Source organism: Acanthopagrus latus, chromosome 11, assembly GCF_904848185.1.
Source record: "Acanthopagrus latus isolate v.2019 chromosome 11, fAcaLat1.1, whole genome shotgun sequence".
NCBI classification, from domain to species: domain Eukaryota; kingdom Metazoa; phylum Chordata; class Actinopteri; order Spariformes; family Sparidae; genus Acanthopagrus; species Acanthopagrus latus.
Genome location: NC_051049.1, coordinates 25,367,504 through 25,393,802, shown reverse-complemented (window position 1 = coordinate 25,393,802; position 26,299 = coordinate 25,367,504). Strand labels below are relative to the sequence as shown.

At 41.7% G+C, this 26,299-nt stretch overlaps 3 protein-coding genes across 6 annotated transcripts; all 3 read right to left on the bottom strand.

The window, feature by feature from the left end:
• Nucleotides 1–251: 251 nt before the first annotated feature.
• On the bottom strand, nucleotides 252–9,890 carry LOC119029335 (E3 ubiquitin-protein ligase RNF14-like). Of its 2 annotated transcripts, none has more exons than XM_037116112.1 (7): nucleotides 8,072–9,890; nucleotides 7,544–7,674; nucleotides 6,658–7,401; nucleotides 4,855–4,933; nucleotides 4,313–4,519; nucleotides 3,855–4,027; nucleotides 252–3,762 (listed from the first exon to the last, which is right to left on the bottom strand). In XM_037116112.1, exons 1-7 carry the CDS (start codon nucleotides 8,265–8,267, stop codon nucleotides 3,634–3,636), a joined length of 1,659 nt encoding a protein of 552 aa, XP_036972007.1. In that variant the 5' UTR covers nucleotides 8,268–9,890; the 3' UTR covers nucleotides 252–3,633. The 2 variants fall into 2 exon arrangements, with proteins under 2 accessions (XP_036972007.1, XP_036972008.1); XM_037116113.1 differs by having other exon boundaries at nucleotides 8,114–9,888.
• A 2,479-nt stretch (nucleotides 9,891–12,369) lies between these two features.
• On the bottom strand, nucleotides 12,370–21,488 carry ankmy1 (ankyrin repeat and MYND domain containing 1). Of its 3 annotated transcripts, none has more exons than XM_037115902.1 (19): nucleotides 21,094–21,488; nucleotides 20,050–20,196; nucleotides 19,757–19,951; nucleotides 19,238–19,476; nucleotides 18,940–19,156; nucleotides 18,480–18,641; nucleotides 17,815–17,936; nucleotides 16,624–17,182; nucleotides 16,373–16,557; nucleotides 16,097–16,268; nucleotides 15,780–15,920; nucleotides 15,581–15,688; nucleotides 15,234–15,341; nucleotides 15,018–15,140; nucleotides 14,376–14,477; nucleotides 14,090–14,243; nucleotides 13,900–13,963; nucleotides 13,558–13,712; nucleotides 12,370–13,339 (listed from the first exon to the last, which is right to left on the bottom strand). In XM_037115902.1, the coding sequence occupies exons 1-19, from the start codon at nucleotides 21,310–21,312 to the stop codon at nucleotides 13,137–13,139; spliced, it is 3,375 nt and encodes a 1,124-aa protein (XP_036971797.1). In that variant the 5' UTR covers nucleotides 21,313–21,488; the 3' UTR covers nucleotides 12,370–13,136. The 3 variants fall into 3 exon arrangements, with proteins under 3 accessions (XP_036971797.1, XP_036971799.1, XP_036971798.1); XM_037115904.1 differs by having other exon boundaries at nucleotides 14,129–14,243; XM_037115903.1 differs by having other exon boundaries at nucleotides 16,373–16,554.
• Nucleotides 21,489–21,914: 426 nt separating this feature from the next.
• LOC119029216 (acyl-coenzyme A thioesterase 1-like) lies at nucleotides 21,915–24,630 on the bottom strand. Its single transcript, XM_037115905.1, is given in 4 exon segments — nucleotides 21,915–22,485; nucleotides 22,487–22,686; nucleotides 23,098–23,282; nucleotides 23,327–24,630. Coding segments are annotated over 4 exon segments (1,302 nt in total). The 5' UTR covers nucleotides 23,847–24,630; the 3' UTR covers nucleotides 21,915–22,088.
• Nucleotides 24,631–26,299: the final 1,669 nt, after the last annotated feature.

Genomic DNA, 26,299 nt, shown 5'->3' with positions numbered 1-26,299 from the left:
AAGCACATTTAAGTGCCGTGCTCTTTGTACTCCAGCATTTCGTGCAAAGGCTGCCAGAGATTCAGGAGAAAGAAGGTCAAAGTTCATATTCAGTATATATATATATATATATATATATATATATATATATATATATATATATATATATATATATATATATATATTAAGTTCAGTACATTCAAATCGGTATTATTGAGTTCCAATCTACAGACGTCCCAGTGCACCTGCTAAGAAAGACATGGACGCTTGCTGCAAACTGGTGTTTGAATGGGAAGTCTGTGAACTTCATAAGCAAATGCAACAGATTCAGCAGTTGAGGGCAAATAACAGAAAGACAAGAGGAGTTGGATCCTAACACATACTCTAGACTTCTATTGAGTACAGATCAACTGAACAAAGGTGAAGCAACAAAGTGCATTAACTGCACGTTTCACAAACATAAACTATATTAAGTAAAAAGTGATGATGAGGTGATGATAACACCTCCCTCCTTAAAGATCAAACAATTCTTCACGAGTCAATATGACACGAAAGGACACCAGCCGTGATAACTGTGTCCTGCTGAACCACATAGTCTGCATAAAATCTACGCTTCATCTTCAGAATCGTCATAGAATCTAAACAGGACCTAAATCAATGGGTGCCACTCCCACTGACGAAATGGCTTCGAAACCAGCGTAGCATAATTAGTGCGTTAACACACACATACACGCACACACCAAGCAGGTGACCAACACAACAGTGGGTAGCAGCAGCTATGAAACGAAAGGGTCACAGCCAGTATTTCACCGACAGAACTGCTGCCCTACACAAGCAGCAGCACGCAAAGCCCCAACAAAAGTGACTGCCAGTACCACCCACCACCGGAATATCCACTGATCTGTGGAGTGACTCCATACTAAACACAAAACTGACGAGCTGTAACTAAATACACAACAGCAGCAACACAAGATCAAACAACCACAGCACAACAAGGTCACACTACAGTCAGCAACCACACAAATAAATGCCCATTTAACCTAAGCAGCAGCTAATAGCTGACCCAGCAAAATGTACACAAGACTCAGGTGATAATTCTCTAGGCCCTTTCACCCTGTCATGTTTGTATTTTATATATCTTGTGCTGCCATAGAGGCTTGACAACCACAAACACGCACATGACCATTCCCCCACTTCCTGTCCTCTGGGGCTGCTGCAGGACTGTGGGTCAGAAAGGCAAACAGTTGTTTAGACATTCATGAGGAAGTGAGGACTCGCGTGTGGACACTGGATTATTCCTGGAAGAGATGGAGACACACACACACACACACACACACACACACACACACACACACACACACAGTAGAGAGGGCCAGTATTTTTTGGCTTCTTATAAAAGACAGCAGTAGACTCCAGATCAAGTCTCAGACAGTCCAACAAGGATATCCCTGGTCTTTGTTCCACTGTTATGACAGAATAGCGAGGAAGGAAGGGGAAGGTTTCCAAAACAGGAAGTCAGTCAGTAGATGCAAAACGCCTGATACCTACCTGCATTGCGCTCTCTGTAGGGCATCAAAATGTGTGTATACTGTGTGTTTCCAAAGAATAGGGGCTGAATACACTCCTATAATAAGTTTAAGGCTGGAAGATTTCTTTGCAACTGATTTCTATGAATAATAATACAGCCTTGTCCTTTAGTGTGACGTTTCCGAGGTGACACAAAGTGGCATTTGCTGATTAAAAAAGTCCAATTCAAACAAGCTCAGTTTTTTACTAGTTTTTTTTTATAACTCATCTTGCTTTGTTGCAGCACAACAATAGTTTATAACCATAATATCTGGCACAGTGCAATACATCTCTTTTAAATTATAACTTTGAAAAATACACACATTTTGCACAACTAATGTTTGCACTTTATGTTTTCAGCGGTATTTCATCATTATTCATCAAATCAACCTGCACACTCTGCACCTCTCCCACTCTCTGTATACTCGTTAAACACTAAAAATAATAAACTTGTCATATTCTCTTGCTTTAAAATGGAATATGTCATGCTTCCAAACATTACAAGTGCTGTACATTCAATTAATTTATAATATTTAAAAGTACATGTCTGGTTATTTAAACAATGGGAAGAGTAAAAGCATCCAAAGGGAGAAAGCTGGAAGTTTAATACAACAGGATGGAACCCACATCCAGGAATAAACCATCATATAGATAGACAGCAGAATACTGTCTGTATAAAGTGTGTTGTTCCTGCCATCTAGTGTTTCATTTGGCCTTTGCACTGAGGGACAAGACTGCAGGATGCTCGGACAGACTGAGATGAAAACAATAACATCTTAAGTTCGTACTAAAACTCCTGACATTTGCTTAGTAAAGAGCATTGCATTTCTTTTTTTTTTTTTTTGCACTATTCTTAGCACCGTGTTGTTTGTTTATTCGATATTATGAAGATACCGCACAACTTTAACTCTTGTAGAGCAAAATATGTCTTTGGAAAACATTAACCACATTAAGCTCTAAGGGTTTAAAGAGTGACTCCCTGTCACTACTGGAGCTGCAATGCTTAGTCAATTAATCAATTAGATGATCAACCCTTCAACAGCAACCCTTTTGATACCAAATTCATCATCTGAGCAATTTTTAAGCAAAATTTAACTGGTTTCAGCCTCAGCAAAGGCTCTGAGAATGTATGAGGGGCACTGTTTTCTACTTCCTGATTTGATAGACCTTATTATTAAGGAATTATTCAGTCAAAGAAATAACTATCAATTACCCCACCAGGTACCATAATCATGACTTGGGAGGATGGCTGTGGTATAATTTTTCTGACTTTGTCTTTCATAAATTATTTGTCATACATCACATAACATTTTTCACCGCATTGATTGATGATTAAATGGCCTCTGTGAACCTTCTGTGTTGAGCTGGAAGCCAGTCATTAGCTTACGTGGGCAGACTCCATTTCTAAACTAAAGTTAGCTACTGTTGCTCTCTGTTAGTGGAGCGTAGAGAGGCACTGAGACGAGGCACCCGAGAAAGTGCATAAAGTCACAGAATTAGAAAATCCAACCTGAGACCTTCACTAAGAATTCAGGTTGGGTTTTCAGGTAAGGGCAGCAGCTTCAAAGAGCTTAAACAAATTGTCCAAAGGCGTGTTTGGACAACCGAGAGAGACATTTGTGTCATTTTATATGTCATGTAACAATTTGTTTGCATAAGGCCAATAAATGAGTAATAAATACATGTAAATTACTGTTAAAAAGAGCCTCCTCAAATACTTTAATGATAAAGCATGTTTTGAAACAAAATGTTTTTCTTGATGGAACCATAAAGGGTTCTCAAGTAAAGGTACTAGAATGTGACCAAGCAGTTTTGTCATTCTTGTTATTCAGCGCCCTCTACTGCTCATGACACAGTAAGATGTCATCAGTGATGTGAGGACGGTGAAGATACTCAAATTTTAGATTTCTGACAGTGAGACAAATTTAGCACCTGTTTGTTTTGGGATTTTTTTGGATAAACTGAGACTAAATTACTTCAGTGGCTCGTCAGTAGCAAAAACCATCAGATTCAGACTGTGTTGGGATGATCACTGTTTGAAAAACATGCTTCACGTCATCTTTTGTTTTCAAGTGTCTGTTCAAAGTCCTATGTGTAGCGAGTGCAGGCACCGTCATCGAAGTGGCCGTCTCCATGCGATGACAGTTTGGTGAGGCAGGACCAGCAAAACATCCGCCCACACCGAGAGCACATCATCACGTTACATCCCCCGTCCTTCTGCAATGTAAACACAACACAGGCTGTGAACAGGCATGCAACAAGCTGACGTTTTAACATGTCTATGCCTGTATAGGTGGATAAAAAAATACCTGTATTCTGGAGAAGCAGCAGGGACAGTTCTTGCTGTTTATGGCCACCCAGCCTTCACTCAGACAATCCACCACACCACCCAGCAATGTCTTGCGGCCGTATCTGCTCTCCAGGAGTTTCTTCCTCTGCTTACTGCCACTGGTATAGTCGTCCCACAGGGCCTTCAGCCCCTCTGTGTCACACAAAGCAACACAGAGCACTGCTTCAGACACACATCTGCATCCACAAAAACTGAACATTTTTTGACCTACGATTAGCCCACTACTGATAGTATTATCAAAATACCAACCAGTCATGTCATGTCATGTCATGTGACCAAGGCGTTACTCTTAATTTTATGACTACTGAATATCTGTAGGTCGCCAAGGCTTGAAAACAGCAGTTGCAGCAGCTTTAATCTACCACTTTCTTTCACCGTTAATAGTGAAAAAGTATTCACATGACACTTCCTGTATACCTTCAGACTGTGGCAGGCCAGCAGTGGGTTGCTGTGCGTCATTTTCTGTCACAATCTTCTTCTTTCCCTGACAAGCCTCTGTCCCATGGTAGGTCTTTTTGCAGATGACACAAAAGGCAAAGGCACACACAGTACACATCGCTGCAGTGCCAGACCTGTCCCAGATGACAGGTGAACCACAGGAATGCCGGGGACAGTACACCACATCTGGCAGGAGAAGAGAGAAGAAGAGACATGAGCTGCTTCCACAAATTTCTCTTTCATGACTCTTGTCATTAATAAGAACATCTGAATGAACATTTTAATTTACTCCAGTGAAGTGACCAATGAAAACAATTCTTCTAAATTGTTTGACGTCCCAAGAGAAATTGCCATATTCTTCTTAATCTCTGGTCAATTTAATGTATAAATGCTTTGAATCCATCTTCAGTTTTTATGAAAAAAAAAAAAAAAAAAAAAAATATATATATATATATATATATAGATATATATATATATATATATATATATATATATATATATATACTGTCAGGGAAACCCACCTGGCATACAGTCCAGAGTTTTCTGCAGCAGGAGACGATCATAGCGACTGAACAGTTCCTCTCCTACCAGACTCTTCACCTACCCAGCAGAGAACACAGAGTAGCATTGAGGTCAGAAAGAGAAAAGCCAAACTGCAGAAGAAATAGTATGGTATTGGTGTATTGCAGGTCAGAAATGCCAAAAATCACTGATGAAGACTGAGTTTGCTAAGTGCACATCACGGCATAAAAAATACCTGCAGTTCTGTCTGAACATTATTTATCTTTGGCCTTGCTGCAGCATTTGACGATGCAAATTCAAAAAATAACCTTCATGACACAGCAAAGGCACCAAAACAAGAAATAAAAATGTGTATATGACCACATCTTCAGGGGTGGAAAGCAACCAGGTACATTTACTATTGGATTTTTAAGGTATTTTACTTTGGTGTCTACATTTTATTCTACCTATACATTTACTCCATTTCATTTTAGAGTAAAATGCTGTGTATTTATTTTGCTCCACTACATATGTTTCAAAGGCTAAAGCTAGCTTGTCAGTCAACAAATATTAAAAAAAAAACAGAAAATACTCTACTACATTTTTATAACACAACACATAAAGCAGCTACAGCATGACTCAGCTCTGTCCCCTGCAGCAATAAAGGATATTTACACAGCAATACATGAGCAATAATGACCCAGTGATATTACACAAAAATATAAACTCCATTTTACATATTTAGTAATTGTACTTAAAGCAACTGCAGAGAACTTTCATTTGTGTTTTCTGGCGTCCCCTGTAGACAAAAGCGGTATGAGCACCACCGCCACCATTAATAAAGATCTTGCTCTGGCTCACATGTACATTTAGCCATGGGATGTAACAAGCTCTCTGACTGGTTATTATCACCAGGCATGTCATATGTCTGCAGCTGACATGCAAATCGAATAACCAATAGGAAAGGAAAAGCAGTGGGTAAATGGAAATGCTGACAGAGAGTAATATGCTCTCTTAAATGCCTGATGTTTATTTGTCTTTTTTAAATGCAAATCCAATGGATTTTAAAACTTCCATTATTTATTTCCGAATCCATTATCATATTTTTAAATGATGTACCTGATGTACTGTGTCATATTTTGTTTTTGGAAATCCCTTTTTACTCTGACCTACTTATTGATGGTTTGCTATTTCATTTGTAGATTTTCTTTTTATTGGCCATTAAAATATCAAATGAACAATTATGCTACTTTGTAAAGTAGTCTACTTATAAATAGCATATAAATCAATTAATTTGTTAAGAAATTTATCTATGCCTGTTTGTATTGTACAATTAGTTAAATGCTTTATAACTATTTCTGTGACACTTGTGGTCCTCCATACTTCGCAGAATGCACAGTGAGGATAAATTGTATGGTGCTATGTAAGACTAATAACACTAATAGCATAAACTTTGTTTTAGTGATGTACCATTAGACTAGAGCAGCTTCTTCCCTCAGCTGTGAGACTCCTCATTTCATCCTCAGCACACTGCCATGAAATACAGTTTTTATTTCATGACTTCTCTGACCATTTGATAGATGTTTGTGGTGGTCTCATTTGCTTATGTAGATCATATAGAAGTATCAGTAAGTTCCTTAAATTGCATCTAAGTCAATTGAAAAATGCAGGCATTTGACCTTCTATTGATTTTAAATAGAAGCTCTATATAAAAACTAATTCAGGCTTCCTTGCTCAGCATCCCGAGGCCCCACAACAAAAGAGAGACATTCCTAAAGAAGCTTTAGTTGCAGCGAGAGCAGGAAGACAGGTCAGGACTGCACCTGTGCAGGTGTAGGAGCGGCCTCACAGTCTGCCTCAGGACAGGTTACACCCTGGACGCTCCCCTCTCTTATCTGGAGCTTACAGAAGTGGGAGAGACAGGCCCGGCAGAAGATGTGGCCACACTCAGGCAGCTGCACGCAGTCCAGACCGAGAAAGCCCTGAAAACACACACCACAGTCAAACACTGTGGCGGCAAACTGTTTCTGCTGCTGGGCCGCATCATAGATCAAGATCTGGGAGAGGAGAGCTTGTGAGGGAGTCAGGGAGAAACCAGAGAGGGTTTGGTCTCCATTTTGAGGGGGTTCTCTTGGCAGAGCTGCAGCTCCTTGCTTACTTTCATCAGGTGGGCCTGAGGAGCTGGAGGGAAGCAAAACACTCCCTTCATTTAAGAAATCTTCCTGGCTGGTTTGTTTAGGCTGATCATCCTGGCAGCCAGCCTTAATCTCCGAAGTTTGGAGGGTCTGTTCAGCTTCCAGTGCCAATGCAGAGAGGTCCAGACTTTGAGTATCTGCCGGTGCTGTGGTCGGAGTGTGTTTGTTATTCTTTGGTTTTGAGAGTGCAACATCTAATGAGTCCTGGCTACAGTTCTGTGTGCTGCTGTCACCCGAGGGGAGCTCCAGCAGAGTATTGATGTCCAGGAACCTGAGGGCATCTTCCTTGAGAAACTGCACCCAGCTGAAGAGCACCACAGCGCCTCTGGTGGCCTTGAAGAGATCGGTGAGCTGAGCACTCAGTGCAGAGAGCTGCAGGAGGAGAGGGCAAACAGACTGATGTAATCTTCACTGACCCTCTGCAATCAAAAGTAATCTCTCTGGCTCAGTCACCGGCAGGTTGTAAATGCAACCAATGATGTTTGAATTGACCCACTTCGCTTCTACTGATTACCTGTGAGTGTGTCAGCCAGCTGCAGGTGAGGGTGAAGGAGGGAGGAGAGGAGGATGGGTAGTCCTCAGGGAGCCCAAAGGTCAGAAGGAGAGGAGGGAGGAACGATATCTCGTACTGGCTCAGCGTTTCACCTAAGAGACATGCACAGAGTTAATAAACAATAACCAAAGACACATTTTTTTTGTTCACCTTCTTTTTCTGGTGTGGACACACCTACGCATCCGCACTTATCACTTAGTTTTAGTCTCGACTCTAAGTTTGAGGTTTTTTTGTTTTGTTTTGTTTTGTTTTGTTTTTTGGGGGGGGGGGGGGGGGGGTTTATCATATTTTTTCTAAACATGATTTTTATTTTATAAAATAAATATATAATATTTTGATAATTAATCAGTGCTGAAATGTAACGACATTTACCTTTACGTTTTACATTTACTACTGTTTATAGAAATGACCTCGCAATGTGGCTCTTTTAATTTTCCGCGCACAGGTATATTGTGCACAGTATGAAAACATCATATTATCAATACTGACATTTAAAGCTCCACAGCCTTGTTCCCAACTCGGCCTGTTTACCTTCTTTCAGAGCCACAGTGAAGGCGGAAGGCAGCTCGACACACACTCGGAGTTCTCCGGCAAACTTCGACTCATCCCGGAGAAACTCATCCGAACCAAAGATACTGTGGAGAGCGAGCAGTTCGTCCTCCTGCTCCTGGATGTCCGCGCCCATTCCTCTCGCTCCCAAACACCGGGGCAGACTGCACTTCCTCCTCCTCCTCCTCCTCGCTCTGGTTGTTAAAAAATAGTATTTAGTTTTCCTGCTGGACGTTAATTTCGCGCTGTAGTTTGGAGTTCCCTGTTAAGTCTCGCGCCGTTCTGAGTCAGTGGGTCTGGTCTGTTCCTGGTCTGAGGTCGGTGCCCGTCTCTCTGTTGACTCACGTGCCTGACGCAAGGCTCAGCCTACAGCGGTAACTACAGTCTACAGTGCTGGTGTTACTGTAATGCAAAACAGGTCAACGTCAATCACGATGAGTCATTTAAAGAACTCATATTATTCTCTGTTTCTACAAGTTAACCTAGTTCCCTGGAGTCCTAATGAAATGTCTGTGACATGCTTTTTGGTCAATATATCATAAGGATGAAGCACAGTAGCAGTTCGTAACAGTTTAATAACCCTGCCAAAACAGCCTTGTTCACAACAGTCGGTTTTGAGTGCCTGTCTCTTTAAATGCAAATGAGAAACAGGTACTTCTTCGGAGGTGTGCCGACGCAGGCACGCTCATGCTACCATGGCAACAGTTGAGCATGAACACTGGGAGAAACTTTACCCTTAAGAATCACAACCAACCACTGCGCATCCAAACAAGCACAAGATATTTGTGTGACTTCTGCATTAAGAAATAATACAAATGTCACAGAAATGTTTTGCCAGTGAGGTATAAAAATAGTGACAGTGAAAGAGGTAAAGAAGAGGGAAAGTACATATTAGAATGCGGAATAAACAATAGTCAAATTTAACGTAATAATTTATTCATGCTGTACGTAAGTATAATTCCTGAGGCCGTCACCTTGCACTTTACTTGAGTATTTCCATTTTATGCTACTTCATAATTCACATCATGTCAGAGGCAAATTGCCTACTGTAGGCCACTTTGTACTCCAGTGCATGCATTTGTTGTGGTAATATCCAAATGTTACTGTCTGTTGACTGGACATTGAAGTTGTTTTCACATGTTGCTGTGGTGACTGTTTACATTCCTCCCTTTGGTAATATATATCACATACGACATCATCCACTCCACCACAGCCTGGTCACAGACTCAACACCCGGCACGTTCATCTCTATCTTGGGTGGATTCGACCACGTCACCATGGTTACAGCTGCATACGGCTTGCTGTGTGCCAACGTGGAGAATGCATACAGCTCCTCTCCCTCTACAGTTCAGCACCAACTTGGGAGTTGAGCGTGCCACCATCTACCTGCTCAACTGTGTTTACGCCCACCTTGAGTTTGATGTATCAGGGAAGGTACTGAGGATGACTTCAGGACCACTGTGGACAACTTGTCGTGAGCGGAACCATCTACAGCTCAGTGTGACAAAGACCGAGGACTGGTTGTGGACCTGAGGAGGACCAAGGTGCTGTTGACCCCTGTTTACATCCAGGGGGTCAGTGTGGACATTGTGGAGGAAGGGACAGAGTCATCTCTATTTCCTGAGATAACTTTTCTGGTCCTTAAACATCTGCCGGACTATGCTCTGGATGTTTTGGCCAGTGCTGTCCGCTATGCTGTGGTGTGCTGGTGCTTCCTTTTTAAGAAAACACATCTCTCTATAAAAGCAGTGTGTGTGTGTGTGTGTGTGTGTGTGTGTGTGTGTGTGTGTGTGTGTGTGTGAGTCTGTTCCTCAAATATCTCTGCAGATCAGGATCAGACTGACCTGAGAGTTTCCACATGGCTGCTGCTTGGTTCAAGGTTGTGCAACATTGCATTTGTTTGGACTGAATGATACCGTTAATAATTTATTTTGTAAATGCTTTACCAATTCGTCCAGCATTGCTAACTGTAGTCACCGCAACAGAGCCAATCACTGCAGAGCCCAAACCCATGACAACAAGCGGATTTATACCTGCAGCGGCGCGAGCTGGACCGGGATTTTGCCGGTGGTTCAGTCCTGTTATGTTCTGTGCATCTAAATTGACTGTTGTGGATTAATGAGTTCGGATCGAGTCTGTTTGGGTCTGAGGAGATCTGGAGACGCGCGGACAAAAAAGTGGAATCGGAATCTGCGGACTTAGGGTAAATGATGTCCACCACACTTTTTTGCGTACATTTTCTTCACGTTTGCTTTGTGTCCAAGCAGTAGTTTGGTTGTTGAGGAACAGGGGAAGTTGTGGGAGGGACGTAGGCGGATGAATGACAGAATGACAGTGTATAGTTAGTGTGTTATGTAGTGTTCGGTGTAGTGTGTTTAGTGTGTAGTAGAGTCAGTTTTTTGTTTAATGAGTCAAAACAATGAGACTGCTGAATGTGGAACAGGCAGTGCAGCTCCTCATTCAGGTCCATTGTGTTAATACAGTATGTCAAAATAAAAAACATAACTGTACAGTCACACATGTGAGGTCGTGCTGAAAATAATGACACCAAATATACCTTGGAATATCGGATTTCACAACAAACCTAAATATCCCTGATGTCCCACCTTCAAACAAAGCCTCATTTGGTCGTCCATGAAATAGCTACTTAACCTCCCACTTCTCTATAGGAATACATACTTCCTACAGGCACTGCACTAGTTTCATAAAACACATTTCTTGCAGGTTGTAAATTAAATCATATATTGTCTGTTGTGAATCAATCGCTGTTCACGTGAGGTGAAGAGTAAGTCTGGCTGCATGCTTCATGGGGAGGGGCAGACGCAGACCTGACGCTGCTGCGTGACGTACTCACGCCTATAGCCTCGCTGGGGGAGATGGAATTGGCTAAAAGTAAACTTGCCACAGGTGAATTCACCCTTGAGGAAAACAATGCAGGCACGTGGGGGCTGGGTTCAGGCCGAGTTCGGGCAGACAATTCATGCTGGTGTGTCGGGCTGCCTCGGGTTATCAAAAAAAAAATGTAGTGGATTAAAAAGTATTTGCATCCAAAATATGGCGAAGTTGAAGTTGCAGAAAATGCTCATATCTAAATACTTCAAGGTATACTTAAGTACACTACTTGTTTGTAGTTTTATTCCACCACTGGTAATTAGTAGAGTTGTTCCGATTCCGATATCAGTATCAGAACTGCCTCCAATAATGCCCAAAATGCTGGCATCGGTATCAGCGAGTACTGGAGTCCAGGCACCAATCTGATACCACGTAATTTATTATTTGTTAAATACTGGACTATTTAAAAATGTATCGTTATCGGCTGTTACCCACAGTAAAAGTGTCGGAATTGGTATCGGGAGGGAAAAAATAGTATCGGAACATCGCTAGTTGTTGGTTATTTTTCTGATTATGATGTTGGATAAAAAAAGCACAATTCACTGATTAAACGCCTTTGGCCTGTTTGTCATTCCGCTCTTAATCTCTCAGGTTTCATTTAAAGGTTTCAGTCAAATGTTTTTAGTATAAAGTATTCACACAAATGCGAACTGTTTTTTACTCTTTGAAAAAACAAAAACAAAAACCTCCTCTTCCCCACTGATAATCTCATGTCCCTCAGATTCACTTGTCACGTGTCATCTTGGAGAGTCCTGAATCAGTCTTTACAAGTTGCTGTTGCTACATCTTTTCCAACCCAACCCTACACAACAAGTGTTTGTGTCTGTGTGCAACTACTTGACCTGCCTTTAATTGTCCCCCGGGGACAAATGAAATTATTTGAATTGAATTGAATTGAATTGAAGTATAATGTTTGTCCTGATGGTGGCACCACAGGAAAAGCCATTTCAGCTCAGTGTTACAGCTGACCCTGTGAAGAGGTGAAGGAAAGCCCACAGTGAGTGACTAAAGAAAGAAATGATTCATTCTGTGTGGGGAATGAATGTTCCGAGAACCGATTTTGATATTCACTGTGTCCAAAAGGACAACTTGACCTGATGGTGGTGGTGTCAGAAAAACATGCAACGGTCACATAGGGTAGCACGAGTCAATCTTGTGGTACCATAAACATTATCATAATCAGCAAATGTCATTATAGTCCAGTCAGTACCTATCAGGGTAACTTTCTCTGGACCAAAGCATTGGGCAGACTGGCTTAATGTATCGACCTTCACTGGAAGGGGTTAGGGCAAGCCAAAAGGTACCTGATAATAAGTGACAATTTTCATCATATTAGGAACAACTAGTAATTGTGTGCACATTTATTCTTCACTTACATTTACAGTATAATGCTAGGTTGATTAGAGGTACAGGGATTGGGCAAGAAAAGATCCCATATGCGATACTTAACTGCTAACTTCAGCTTTAAATTCAAGTTCAGTCTTGATTTGGGAACAGGAGTTTGATAAAGAAAACAAGTCTGAACACTTTCACTTACAAGATTTTTTTTTTTTTTTCTGGAGCTTTTAACCACATCTCAAGGTCTTCCACACCAATTGGAGTTGGCTCCTTATAGAAGTTATAAGTTGTCATCACATGATTTTATTACAAGGGCAGCTGAATCATCTTCATGACTACTGAAACGACTTCGGCTGTTGATGAACACTTTGAGATCAAGTTAACAGCATTGGAATTGAGATGCAATTGAAAGCTCTGGAAAAGTGGAACATACAACTATTGTTGTACTTTCTTACTTATTAACTCGCAAAGCTAATGTTTAATCCATTGAAGATTAACAACAGCAAGAGTGTTAGTCTGAACATTTTCATATGACAGAAGTCAAATGCAGAAATCTGCAACTGGTTCCTAACGCAGCCATTCAGTGTTTGCAGACAGTATTAGACTATGTTACAATATTAGAACTGTAAACCTACAGGTATAAATAAGAAATGATCGTGGCACAAAATATGTCATCATTATTCTGCTTAATATGAAGTTAAGACTCCAGAGAAATAAGTCATATAACAGAAGTGGACTGTAATATTAGGTAGATAAAGTTGCACTTCAGTGTCCATCAGTTGCAGCTGTAGTTTTCATTTGGGTTGATTTTGCTCCCCAAAACCTTTTCTGCCATGCTCATGGGCTTGGGGACTCTTTGGGATTTAAACTTGACACTCAAGGGCTGGGAGACGGTTTTGGAATCTACCATGACAGTCAGGGGCCTTGGTCTTCTTTGGGATTTATACATAACATTCTTCTGGATGCCTTTAGCAGATGCTGGATTAAGAGAGACAAACAGTCAAAGCATTTACATCCATAAGACAAAACCACATTTTCGAGATAATCTACATCATCCAGAGCATGACTTCATCTACCTACATCAAGGATTCAAAAAACACAATGGGAAAGTAAAAAAAAAGGGGTAGGCTTTGGATGCTGGTTTTGTTTGGGTTTGCTGGGTTCTAAGTGTTGGACAGAGTAGCCCTGATACCCACCTGACACCAGGACACACTCATCCTTGTGTAGTTTATCCCAGGCTTTCAGTTTGCAGCTCCTGGAGCAGTAGTAGACCTTGTGGCAGCGGCTACAAGGGGTCAGCACCACAGACACAGAGCGACCGCAGTGATAGCAGAACTTAAACAGTGGTTTCCTAAAAAAATACACACATACAGAATTAGGAAAAGGCACCTGGAAGACTTGTAGTTCTTTATTTTGTCTCTCAACTCTTGAAAAAAACTCTAAAATTTGATTTTGAGTTGGACAAAGTACTAGAAAAAAATAACTGCGAGAAGAAAAAGAAAAGAGTTGGTGCCTTACATGTGTGTCTGTGTTTGTACCTGTGTTTTTCTGTTATAGGTGGTAGACTTTCACAGGGAAGGGCAGCATTTGAGGAAGCAGCACCTGTTACATAATCATAGTAAACAAGCACACACACACACACACACAAACTATGATTTACAGTTATACTCAAAAACACAAAATAATAGTCATGTTTTTGTCTTCCAAAAAAAAAAAAAAGACAGATACATTGTTGCTCTCGCTCTGTATTCTCTCGCTCCCTCTTGCCTGCAGCCTTTCTCAACAGATCTCCCATCATTGTCAGCAACTGGCACCGTGCTTTCAGTGTTTCCCTCTCCCGCATTTTCAGACCATGGAAGGGAGTGTTGGCGATATGAACATCCTGGTAACATATAACATTTACATATATGAGTGGAACACACATCAATATAGCCCTGTTCATCTCCAGCACACCACTGCATTGCTTTTGTATTTAATTAGAATATTTGCAGCATTTTTACAGCTGGTGTGTTACCTGGTTGAAGGAGTGGTGTGCGTAGTCGACAGCGGTTCCCTCAACGTTGCCCACATTGACTGGCATCAAGATGTCTGCGCCAGCCTTAGCTAACATGACCAACTTTATCAAAGACACACAAACACACATGATTTGAACTTATAATTTACTCACCATAGCCTTTTTCCTCCTTAAAATATCATATCAGAAAAAACTCTAAAACATCTTTCTTTGTGTTTTACTTTGAAAACTGAAGTACTGAGGGATACGTGCATTTCAATAACGTTTTTCAAGTTCAATTAAATCTGACTTATTTGAGACAACCAAGAACAGAAGAAAATGACTTTGGATCTGGGTTTTTCATTCTTAATTAAAATGATCAAAAATGTGAAGAAAAAAAAACTAAACCAATTTAGGCAGCTTCACTTTGAACATTTAGAATATCCTGACATATGTTGCTGTAAATTGGTAATTGGCTGCACGTTCTAAAGACTGTGGGAGCTTATTTGAATTTTTTGTTTAATGTCCAAAAGAATGTTCAGTGGAATAAAATATCTCTCTCTGGTATGTCTTTAAGATGAAAATCTACTGTATCTGTCAAGACATTTTCCTCTGCATATTGACAGCAGCACTTTGTCTGTGTATGTGCGCTTGTGTTTATACCAGCTTAGCTCTGTTGCCACCTAAGTGGTAGTTGATGTTGGCAAGCGCACAGAGGGCACTGCCCACATTGCGGCCCAGGGGGATGCTGGGGTTTGCCCCTCCCTTCAACAGCTCCTCCACTGCCTGGACAGGGGCAGGAAACAGATCCAGGACAAAGTGAGGTTTTGTACATGTGTTAGTGTGTGTTTGTGTGTGTGGTGGGGCAGGGGGTGTTACCAGGTCATTCCCACTTGCTATAGCCAGGGAGAGAGGGGAGTGTCCACTCCAGAGGAGGTCTGTGCTGGCTCTGTGGGACAGTAGGAGGGCGACCACCTTACTGGCATTCTGTACAGAAACAATGATGTGGAGAGAACACTTATTGGCTATTGAGGAAATGCCATGTGAAGTTTTCATCTTGAATCTAATCAGTAGTAACACGCCCCTTGAGAGATTATCACCATAGATTTTCTATAATAAATGCAAGTTTTGTGGCTCCAAGTAAACATAATAAATACAACAAATAACTTTGACCCTTCACCACCTGTTTCATGACATGTATCTGTGCATGCATGGTATGTACTGACCTGGTAGTCACTTTCTCTCTGGCAGGCCACATGAAGAGCTGTTCGGCCTCCTTCTTTGAGAGCTGAGCTCTTATTGGCGGTCAGTGGTTTACGGGCCTTCATGAAAATCTGTAAGAAAATCTCTGAAAGTCTAAACACTTTTCTCACCTTAACATTTACTTCAAGACTTGGAAAACGCTTAAAGGAGAAGAAGACACACCTTATCCTGTTCATAGATCTCATTGTGGTCACATGCCTGTGCATCCGGGTCAGTGATAGCGTGGAGCAGCAACTCCGTGATTCTGGGACCGGCTGGACCTTGCAGTGCTGCAGCTACATGTAAGGGATACAGACCTTTTCTCTATAATAGGATCAGAGAGGGAAATTTTATTTTATGGAAATGAAGGAAAAATATTTTTAAAAAAGGAAAGGGGGGAATGCCACCTAGATTCTTTCATATTTTTTTCCTTGTCGATGTTTGATGACATTAAGAATAAAAAAAAGATTGTCTAAAAGGAATAAAAAACAATTTCCTGCCTCAGCTGAAAGGGGAATGCTGGTGTGAGCTCCACACAGCAGCAGTCTCTTGACAGCCTCAGCATCAGCTGCCATAGTGGCTAAAAAGAGGACCGGCATGGGGACCCTGGATACATTGGGGTCGGCTCCTCGCTCCAATAACAGCTTCAGGGTTTTCAAACGAATGCGATGTCTGGTCAGACAGACACACACACAAATCAAATTACACAAGAAATACACAAACAAAAACAGAGTCATCAGAACAGAAAAATGAGCACTGGAAAAGAGAGAACTGACTCGACTTTCATGGCTGCCATTTTGCGTACAGTCTCCTGTGTGTCAGAGCACTGAGGAATCCCTGTGCGACTCAGCGCTTCTGCTGAATGCTGCATTTCTTCCTCTGTGACCTGGATGTTATAGCTGCTGACGGAGCGGGCCGAGTCAAAGGTCGGTTGTGGGGTCACTTCTCTGTCTTTGCCCTGCTGCAGACAGAAGACAAAGGTGAGTTCAAAGAAGCTTATTAAAGGACATACCTCTGTGCTTTATACCTGAGCTCTTCCTGCTGCTTTAGCTCGATGCCCCTTCCACTGCACGCTGCCCACTGGGATGTGACCATCCATCACCTGAATGGAGCGCTCCACACCAGGCCCGCCCTCACTTCTTCTCTCTTCTCTCTCCTTTATGTCCTCGTCTTCATGAATACTCCTCACTCTATTCTGAACATCCTCCTCACTCTCCTCAATGTTCTCATTTCTTGACTCTGTTTTACTCCTCTCAATATCTGCCTCTTTCTTCTTACTGTTCCGGCAGTTCCTTCCCTTTCCTTTAACCTCATTTCTAGACATTTGATCACATCTGCTCTCTATGTCGCTCTCCTCCCCTTTGCTCTCTTTCTCATCCTCCCTCTTGCTTTCTCTTTCTCTAACTTGTTCTTCTCCCTCTGTCTCCCTGTAGTCTATTTTCCCTCCTTCTTCCTCTTTCTCTTCTCTCTCCTCCTGTAGGTGTTCAGGATCATTCAGGGCAGGCCAGCACTCAGCGACTAGCTCACTGTCAGTGGACACTTTACTGCTGTGTGTTAAGATGTCGTCTGTTAGCTCTGCTGCTGTCCTGAAAGTACCACAACAAACAGACAATTTAAGAAATCAGCTTATTTTTGAAACACACTTCATAACTGGTCAAAAGGGGTAACACTGTTGTGGGAGGTGGAAAACCTAGAAAGTTCCTGGACCATTTTCAGTGACTTAATAACTTCCGGGTAGAAAACCTGTGCATCAAGCATAAGCTTACACAAAACTAAGTTGCCTTTTTAGGGGTTTTATTTCTTAGTGTACACATCTAAGTCATCTAAAATATTTAATTAAAAAAATAACACTTTCACTAATGCGAGGTTGTAGACCTAATCTACCTGCTGGGCCATCCACAGATAAAAGAAAATGACAGTTTAAGTTTACTCCAAACTAGCAGTTAGTCTGAGATGTCACACTGTAAGGTAGATATCAAAGATGCCAGCAGAGCAACACAGAAGATACATAAAATAAGCACAGTGGAAATATTAGATAGGTTAGACCAACATGTTTACTTATATAATGTATCTTTCAATGTGCAGTTAGGGCTGAAAATTACAGTATTAAGCACATACCTCTACAAAGGAAAATCAACTGACAGTTTTGTTGTTAGTGCAACGTCACAGTGATCCGGCCTATGATACATAAGAGAGGTGATATCAGCGACATTCCTACCCATCAGAGAGGAGACTCTGGTTGGTCCTGCTGCTCAGGGTTCTGTCTGCAGTCTGAGGTCTGTTGTTAAACCCAAGTGTATCTGTAGTGAACTCAACCTGTCTGATCTGGTGACTCAAAACCTGAAGATACATTACAGTGGAAGTTGTTTCAAATTACATGTACGAAACACAGATTCATATAACCCCGATTGCAAAAAAGTTGGGACGTTATAAAAAACAACTAAAAACAAAATTGAAGTCATTTGCAAGTGATCTGTGTTTTTATTGACAACAGATTTCGGAAGTGTTTGCCTGAGCCTATGTAATAACATCCTTTATATGATCACGTATTTCAAGTGGTGAACCTCATCCCATATTAACTGAGCCTTTTGAAGATGTTCCTAATCATGACACCTTTTAACAATGTAACTGTTAACCTGTGAATGTACCAAACAGGTGTTTTTGGAGCATTCCACAACTTTCCCAGTCTTTCAGTGCCCCGTCCCAACCTTTTTGAAGCATGTTTTTTAAGTGAATGTATGTCAGAAAGGATGAGCAAATTATCACATCTTGTTTTAATAATGTTTTATCTACTTTTTCTAAACAATGCTTGCACTTACGAACCACAGATATAGAAGTGATGAGGAAACCGAGTTTTAGAAAAAGGAAGAGGTAAAATCTTACTTGAGTTTTGGCAGGTGGTTCGGCCAAAATGGTGTGCAAAGACTGAAAAGGGTAGTAGAGGACATGACACACAGCCAGGGCAGACATGCCCTCACAGTTCAACTTGTCGATATTGGCACCCATATCCAACAACAGCTGGATCACATAATTTTGGCAATTTACCTGACGGTTAGAAGAAACAAAATACAATGGTCAGAAAAACAAAAAAATCAACAGTCAATTTATCATTATAAAACCAGGATTTTATATAAAAATTACATTTCCTAGCCCATTTATGCTACTCACAAAAACAAAACATATAAATGGATTACTAAATAAGAATTAGACCTCAAATAATAAAATTACAAAAGACAACAAAAACAAACCTTTGAATCTCTTAATCATTCCCTTCTTCTGCTGTTAATTGCAATTGTTAAAGTAAAATTGAAAGTAACAGGAGTTGAAAATAATGATGTGTTACTGTGGCAGCGATGAGTGCAGTGTGTCCCTGAGAATCTGCTACATCAGGATGGACCAGACCAGTCTGGAGGATCTGAGACACAGCCTGCAGTTCCCCTTGGGAGGCATGCTGGATCAATAACTCTGAACTGACTTCCAAAGGCCCTTTAGGACCAAAACGTTCCCTGTTCAGAGAGAGAACGGCGGCCACGTCCCAGCCCACATTTTCAGCCTGTAGTCTGAAACACACACACAAATACCTACATTTTCAGACACCTTGTGCAAGTACTCAAGCAATACTATTCTGTTGTATGTCTGACCTGTGTTTGTGTATGTGAGCCTGCATGCGGGCCTGTAAGGGCAGTTTGGAGAGCGGATCTCGCTCATATCCTTGGTGTGGATAAATGTCTGGCTCCCACAGCTCGCCATAGAAGTGTTGATCCAACTCTCTTCTACGGCCAGGGGGCAACGGCAAGTGGTCGCCATCTGTTGAGTAACTCTCAATGCCGTGGGGAAGGACAAAATTCTCATCAGACAGCAGCTCTCTGTCCAAATCCACCTGGGGAGGACGGGGAACAAGTTATATCAGATATGTTTAGAGTTAAGTTACAGAGCTTGTGTAGTTGTTCATCATAGCAGTGCTTAATCTAGGAGTATGTCTGTACACCACTAATGGGAGGCTGGTAAGAAGAGGAGAGGAACAGAGGGGTTCATTACAGTCTTTAGCAAATGCATATAAATATATTTAGCTACGTTGCGCTAATACAGTACCGACCAGCAAGGGGGGCTGACTTTTATAAATACCTGATACTAAGGCTGGGATCGTGGTCAGCATGTACCTTTTTCAGGGAATCTGTTGTGGCAGATGGGTCCATGTAGGCAGCATACTCAGGAAGGTTCCTCAGGCTAAAGCCCTCCTCTACAGAGGCACAGAGCTTTAACAGGCTCTCCCCAAGCCACAGACCCACATCCTCACGCCCATCTGGATAACTAAGGACACCTGGACCAAACCTCTGGTCAGTGTGGTACAAACCCTGAGAGTGGAGGAGAGTGGTACATTGCTATTTAATGATAGGTATAATATAAAAAAAATCCTTGATCAGCCTGTCATCCAGCCATCCAACCAGTTAACCTGAAAGCTGGATCCATCAGGGAACAGTTGTTGTCCATATCCTTCCTTTCTGTTGAGGTAGAACTTGCCAGTGAACTTATGGCCTGTGGGCCAGCAGTACAGCCCATCTCCATGCCTGTAGTCTTTGTAGAAAGAGCCCTCATAGTACTACACAAAGCAGCAGACAAGGAAATCAAACAGTGATTTGCTTTATTTAAATTTAGGAAAAATTGACAGAGGACAAAAGGATAAAAAATGACATTGTGTTTTATGTAAGAGCTTTCTGTACAGGGCTTTCCCAAACGTTGTCATTTAAGGCGCCCCACGAGAGCCCAACTGATTTTTGGGGTTGATGCTGATACTGACATTACCTACTGACAGTACGGTATATACCTGCCAACATCCATATTCATACATACATATGTGGCACACTTGTGACAGAGATATGAACTGGAGGCAGGATTTATTAGAATTTAACAATAAGCCTTATTGTGCACAATGGCATCAGTGCACTGAAAGAGCAAACTTCTTCTAAATGTCCCCGAGCATCTTTTTCTGAATTATGTTGTGGGGGAAAAAAAAAAGTGAACGTCAGATACACCAATAGCGATATATCTGTCTACATCTGAAACATTCTAGGGATAAAAACTTGCTGGTTAGTTTTAAAGCCTTCGTGTTCTCCATAGTCAGACGTAGAAACAACACTGTAGGTGCCAAACAAAGCTCATTATGTCATCACAGTGTCATGTGTTGAAAACGTGTGTCCTACAGTAAACATGTATGCAACACCGTGATACTACCCTCTCAGGGAAGTTATATAGTGCGGAAAAAAGTGATAAGAATTTGGAGTTGCTGGGATGAAATTATTTAGAAGCTGTTATTTTAAAGTAAAAATGTGAAATAATATTGCTTGCAATTATTCTTCACCTCCCCCCAACAAAATCCTCAGAGACCCCTGTTGGTCCCCAAACCCTTCTTTTGAAAACAACTGCCATTACAATCTCTGTATTTTAGCACAAATAAGTCTTTTACTCCCTACTTCTAAGCTGTAAAAATTCACGTTACCTCTCCATTTGGCCAGGTGTACTTCCCCTCCCCGTGTTTAAATCCGTTCACGAATTCTCCCTCGTATCTGGCTCCGTCGGGCCACTCCTGAACACCGAGCCCCTGCCGCCTCTCTTCGCCGCTTTGAGTTCTTCCGTGGCCATTGCTTTGTGCTTGTGCCCCCGGCACGGCTCCTCCTCGCCCGGGGTCCGCCGCAGCACCCTTACAGTTCAACAGCATGTTAACCGGCTCGTGTATTTCCTCAAGAACATTCAGCTGAATCCAGTTGTGGACGAAATTAGAAACGTTAAAACGAGCGGGTAATAACAACACTGAGAGAATTAAACTTCAGCTGTCAGGAGTCAGATTTGACTTTTCTGTGAGCGCCGGTTGCCATGACGACAGCAGAATCGTCGCGCATGCGCAAAACCTCATCTGTTAAAAATGTAAATCTCGTAAAATCATTGAATGCTCATTTCCCAATGATGTCGACTCGAGAACACACATAAAAAAAAAAAAAAGAAAAAAAAACAGAATAGCTGCATGAAGACCTTAAATACTTCAGGCACCATATGTGTGCTGCTGTGAGGACTCTATTTACTCCAGTTTTAGTCGCATCTTCTGAAAACTTTTCGCATTGTCTGACCCCAAATTGAATAATCATTTTTTGAGGAATTTTCGGAGGAAACGTTCGGTTGTAGCCACTGGGCTTGAAGCATGTCAGGTGTAGGAAAAACAGCACACTTTTTTATATCGTACAAAGTTTCAGTTTTAATGTAATTACACCAGGTGCACTTATACATGCTGCTTAGGCATCACATTCTCTAGTAGTACCAAAAATATCTTACCATTTTCTTTATTACATATAGTCATCCTACACAAGGTTGCGATCATCTTTCAACACAATTTATTCCATTGAACATTTCAGATTTTCAACTCAATAACAAAACATTTTGCCGCTTACAACAATGTCATGATTTTGTTGGTATTCATCTTTCCTGTCAATCTATTTGTATCTATAACATGGCTTTAGTCTTTGTCGCCTCACAGCTCAGGTGAGTTCTTAAGAACTCCCGGACCTTCTTCCACATGTGGACCTCAGCTGCTGCGTGGCCTCTGGGCTCACCTCCCCACAGGACAGGATATCTCAGGAGCCAATGGAAAGCCGAGGGGCAGTACGGTCCGTGCGGTGGCTCCAGAAGGTGCCCTGCCCCAGGGTAACACACAGTCTCAAAATTGTCCTTCCCATGGTGCTTCAGTCTCTGCACCATGTCGTCCATGTAACCCTTACTGTCCCAGTTGAGGTCATCCTCTGAAACCACATAGAGGAAGTGTCCCTTGGCGTGTTGGATAGGGGTCAGGCTGCCCTTGTTCTCCTCCGCAAGGGGATTTTGAACAACATACCTGACAATGCTCAGTGGGAATCACCTTACTAATGTCGTACAGTATGGGTGAGAGGATTTGGCATTTCTTGTAGTACAGAGGTAAGCCCGCATTGGCACAGCAGCCATTGATCCACACAGCGGCCTGAACACCTGGCACAAAGGCAGCAAGCGAAAGAGCAATGTCTGCTCCCTTTGATCACGATACTATGCCCACTCCTTTACTGACCACCTGTGAGAAAAAAAATGTTGAAGTATTAAGGTGCTACTTGCAGTCTGGGAAATCGCAGACTATAGCCAAGTAAGATCCTATCTTCAACTCTAAATCTGAACAGCTGGTGACCCATTTCCACCAACACACGCCATGTTCTCTCCTTGCATCTCTCCCATCCACTACTCTGGACACTCCTTCTGTGTTTGGGTCTCAAAGATCTCAGAATTGTAAAATTTGGTCTTATAAAATGCATGTTTTTGGGCATCTGTTCGGCCCGCAACTCCATCTCCATCATCAGAAACTACAGTCATATCATTCCAATTATTGTAAACAAACTCTTAAAGTGTATCTTTTTGATAGCGTTGTCCTTGCTAGTGAAAGGTTTGTATCTTTACGCCGCTGTGTTTAAAAGTTCCTCAAACAACTCACCATAGGTTGTTGTCGTAAGAAATCCACTGATTCTTCAAAGCGGTCCAGATGAATCTCATTAAGGTTGTCAGTCTTATCAGTGTACACTGCTATAACCAGAACCACAAAGCCTTTGTTGGCTAGCAGAGAGGTTCTTTTCTCTGACATGAAGGTGCACAGGTCCAACACAGTGATCATGCAAAACCCTATACGGTGACATGATATAACAAACGATGCACTTCAGATGCACACCACCTACCTGGAGGAGTAAACAGGACTCCCTGAACATTTCCCTCTTTGATGGGGAGTCGGCTGGCGCCGTCTCCAATCAGAAACCTCTCATTGGTCACCTCTGCCAACATCCTCCCCTCCCCCTCCCCCTCTCCCTCATGTACTGACAACTTCACCACCATGGGCTCCATCACTTTATTCTTAAAAAAGTACTGATGCAAGGTGTCTGCTCTCAACCACAGCAGACCCATGGGTTCAACCCCCACATAGCTCCCACTGAGTGAAGGGTCTCTGTCCAGGTCGATCTCCCCATTACCATCAGCCCTGTAAGTGGCCGAAGAGCTGAAAGCCACTCCCCTCTCATCTGTTGAAGCAGCTTTCATGGTGACCATCTGTCCCACCCTCAGCCCGCCAACCTTCACCTGAAACGGCTGGTCAAACAAGCACCTGGCACTTGGCAGGACTTGGCAGGATATCTTGTCTGAAGCTGAGGATCTTTTCATCCTCTGACTGTGACAAAGCGAACAGGACAGTGACATTTTTTGAAGCAGCAACCTTCAGCAGCCTCAGCCACACAGACCAGACAGTTTAAAATTAAGATGGTTGTGTGTGTTTGAGTCCCATCTTAACTTTAAACTGTCTGGTCTGTGTGGGTGAGGTTGCTGCTGGAAAATGCGTTGTGCGCACGTCAGTGTGTCAAATGCAATATTTTACATATTTACTAGTTTCCTTTATTTTACAGTGATACATTATGTCACAGTGTTACTGTCAGCATAGATTAATAAATTACTTACTTTTTAGTTTTGTTCAACAAAATGCCCAAATAAACTTCAAAGAATAATTGGATAGCTTTAATAGCTAAATCGTAGGCTCAGTCATATGAAACACAACAGATCTATACCTTCTATAATGCAGCCTATAATGACATGACAAGTCAAAAATCTCTTCTTCTATGCCTTTTTCTTAAGTCCACCTGTCCACACGTACCTGTGATTCAAGAATGTAAAGTAAAGTGCCCTCAGAGGATTAGGCTTCATCATTTGTCTTATCTCAGTCACACAGAGACTGAAAAAAGAATGTATGGGCTCGATATGTTCATGTTGGTTTGGATGGATTCTTAAAAAACAACAGGAAACACTTCACTTCCTTCAGTAATGCGGATTGTAACGTGTTATGTGGCATATCTGCAGTAATATATGACCGAAATAGCTTCAGTAACTGTGTCACTCCATTACCGCTCATATAAATGTATTACTGTAAGCCTTACCTCTGCAACCAGCAACACTGCAGACCCTTGGACCGTAGTGTGTGTGTGTGTGTGTGTGTGTGTGTGTGCATATGTCTGGATCAGTATGAGACCACGGCCTCGCTTAACAAATTGTTACACTCTAACTAATACTTAACCATTGAGCTGATTCAGGTGTGAGGCTCTTTTATATCTTTTTGTCTTATTTGATATAAAATTCAGCCTGTTACCTATTAGTTAGTTGGGGTAAAACTGTTCTTTGATTACTGTCTAATAAAACCATATTGTTTGTCGATTGTGTCCATCTGTATAAAAGTGTGACATCAGTTCTTTCAGCCAAATTTGACAGTAAAACAACCAGATGCAATTTATGTCTATTTGGAGATCTCTGACAGAAACAAGCTCCTCTTTACAAGGCTGGCTGCAGAGTGGGATAATTAAATATAAATATCAGTGAAAAATTCAATGAGAGTAGGTCATTGTTAGAGAGCAAAGATACCCTTGTTCGGTGTAAGTACTCCCCTCTTTAGGGTCAGTGAAGCAGGACCACCCTGTGAGTGTGTGAGTGAGTTCCTGTGCCATCTGACACTTCAGCCTGTAACTGACACCGCAGGAGTTTGGCATCAGCCTGCAGTGTGCTGCAGGAGTCAGTTGGTGCAGGATGACGACAGCTGACATCGATCACATTTTTCAAAACAGCACAGTTAGAGTTGTAGAAGAACTAATTCAATTGTATATTTATTATCTTTCTTTCTTATTGTTTGGGTGTCAAAGAAGGAATTGTTGCCGTCAACATGCATGAGTGAGGCTGGACAACATTTAACTGGATGTTGTGTGGGGAAAATGACTTTTGATATCAATGATTAAGTAATAATTGTTTTCACAAAAAGTCTGCAATGATCATTCACAGCTACTTCTGCATGTTGCATTCAAAGCCATTCTACCGTCACAGCCTGTTAAAAATGTTTGGTTAAGTTGACCTTTTGAACTTTTCCACCAATTTAATGCACAGCTGACCCTAACCCTAACCCTACGTATTAAACAAGCCACAGCCAGACAATGAAACATCAGGACTGTCATTTCTCTACTCTATAGCATTCATAGTTTTTAGACTCTACAGCACTGGTTTACTAAAATAAACAACACATTCCAGAGACACCACCTTTGCTTCATATTATGCTAAATTAGTTCTGGATTCAGAGTAAAAGCTGCATTCAAATAATTGTTTCAATACAAAAGCGTACACCGTGTTGAATTCAATGTGATCCTCATTTAAAGCTCAGTGGAAAAGAGCCACCCTGTTCTCTGGTTTAATCACATCTAATGAGCTCTGATATGCTCTCCTTCCCACAAACACGACACCGTCAACCCGTATCATGTTTGTGTTTTGAAGAATCACAGATCAGTGATATCGTGATAGGGTCCTGGCCCAATACTGTTACATTCTAAATTTATCCAGCACATTAAAATACTCTTTAATTGCTTTAACATGCCAAAATGTGGGGTCACTGTTTTTTTCTGCGTTTCTTCTAACCCGGGGCTAGCCAGCATGGGGCCTGCACCCATTACGTTTTTTGGTCTTTCAAGGATCCCTTATCATGAATTATTTTACATCTTCTGAGCACAGTGACACCTGCCAGGAAGTCAGTTAATTAAGGGAACCCTGAACTCTTGTACCATTTTTGCCTCAAAACAATGCAATACTGAAGGTATCTGCTTTAACTCAATATTCATGTATTATCCCCC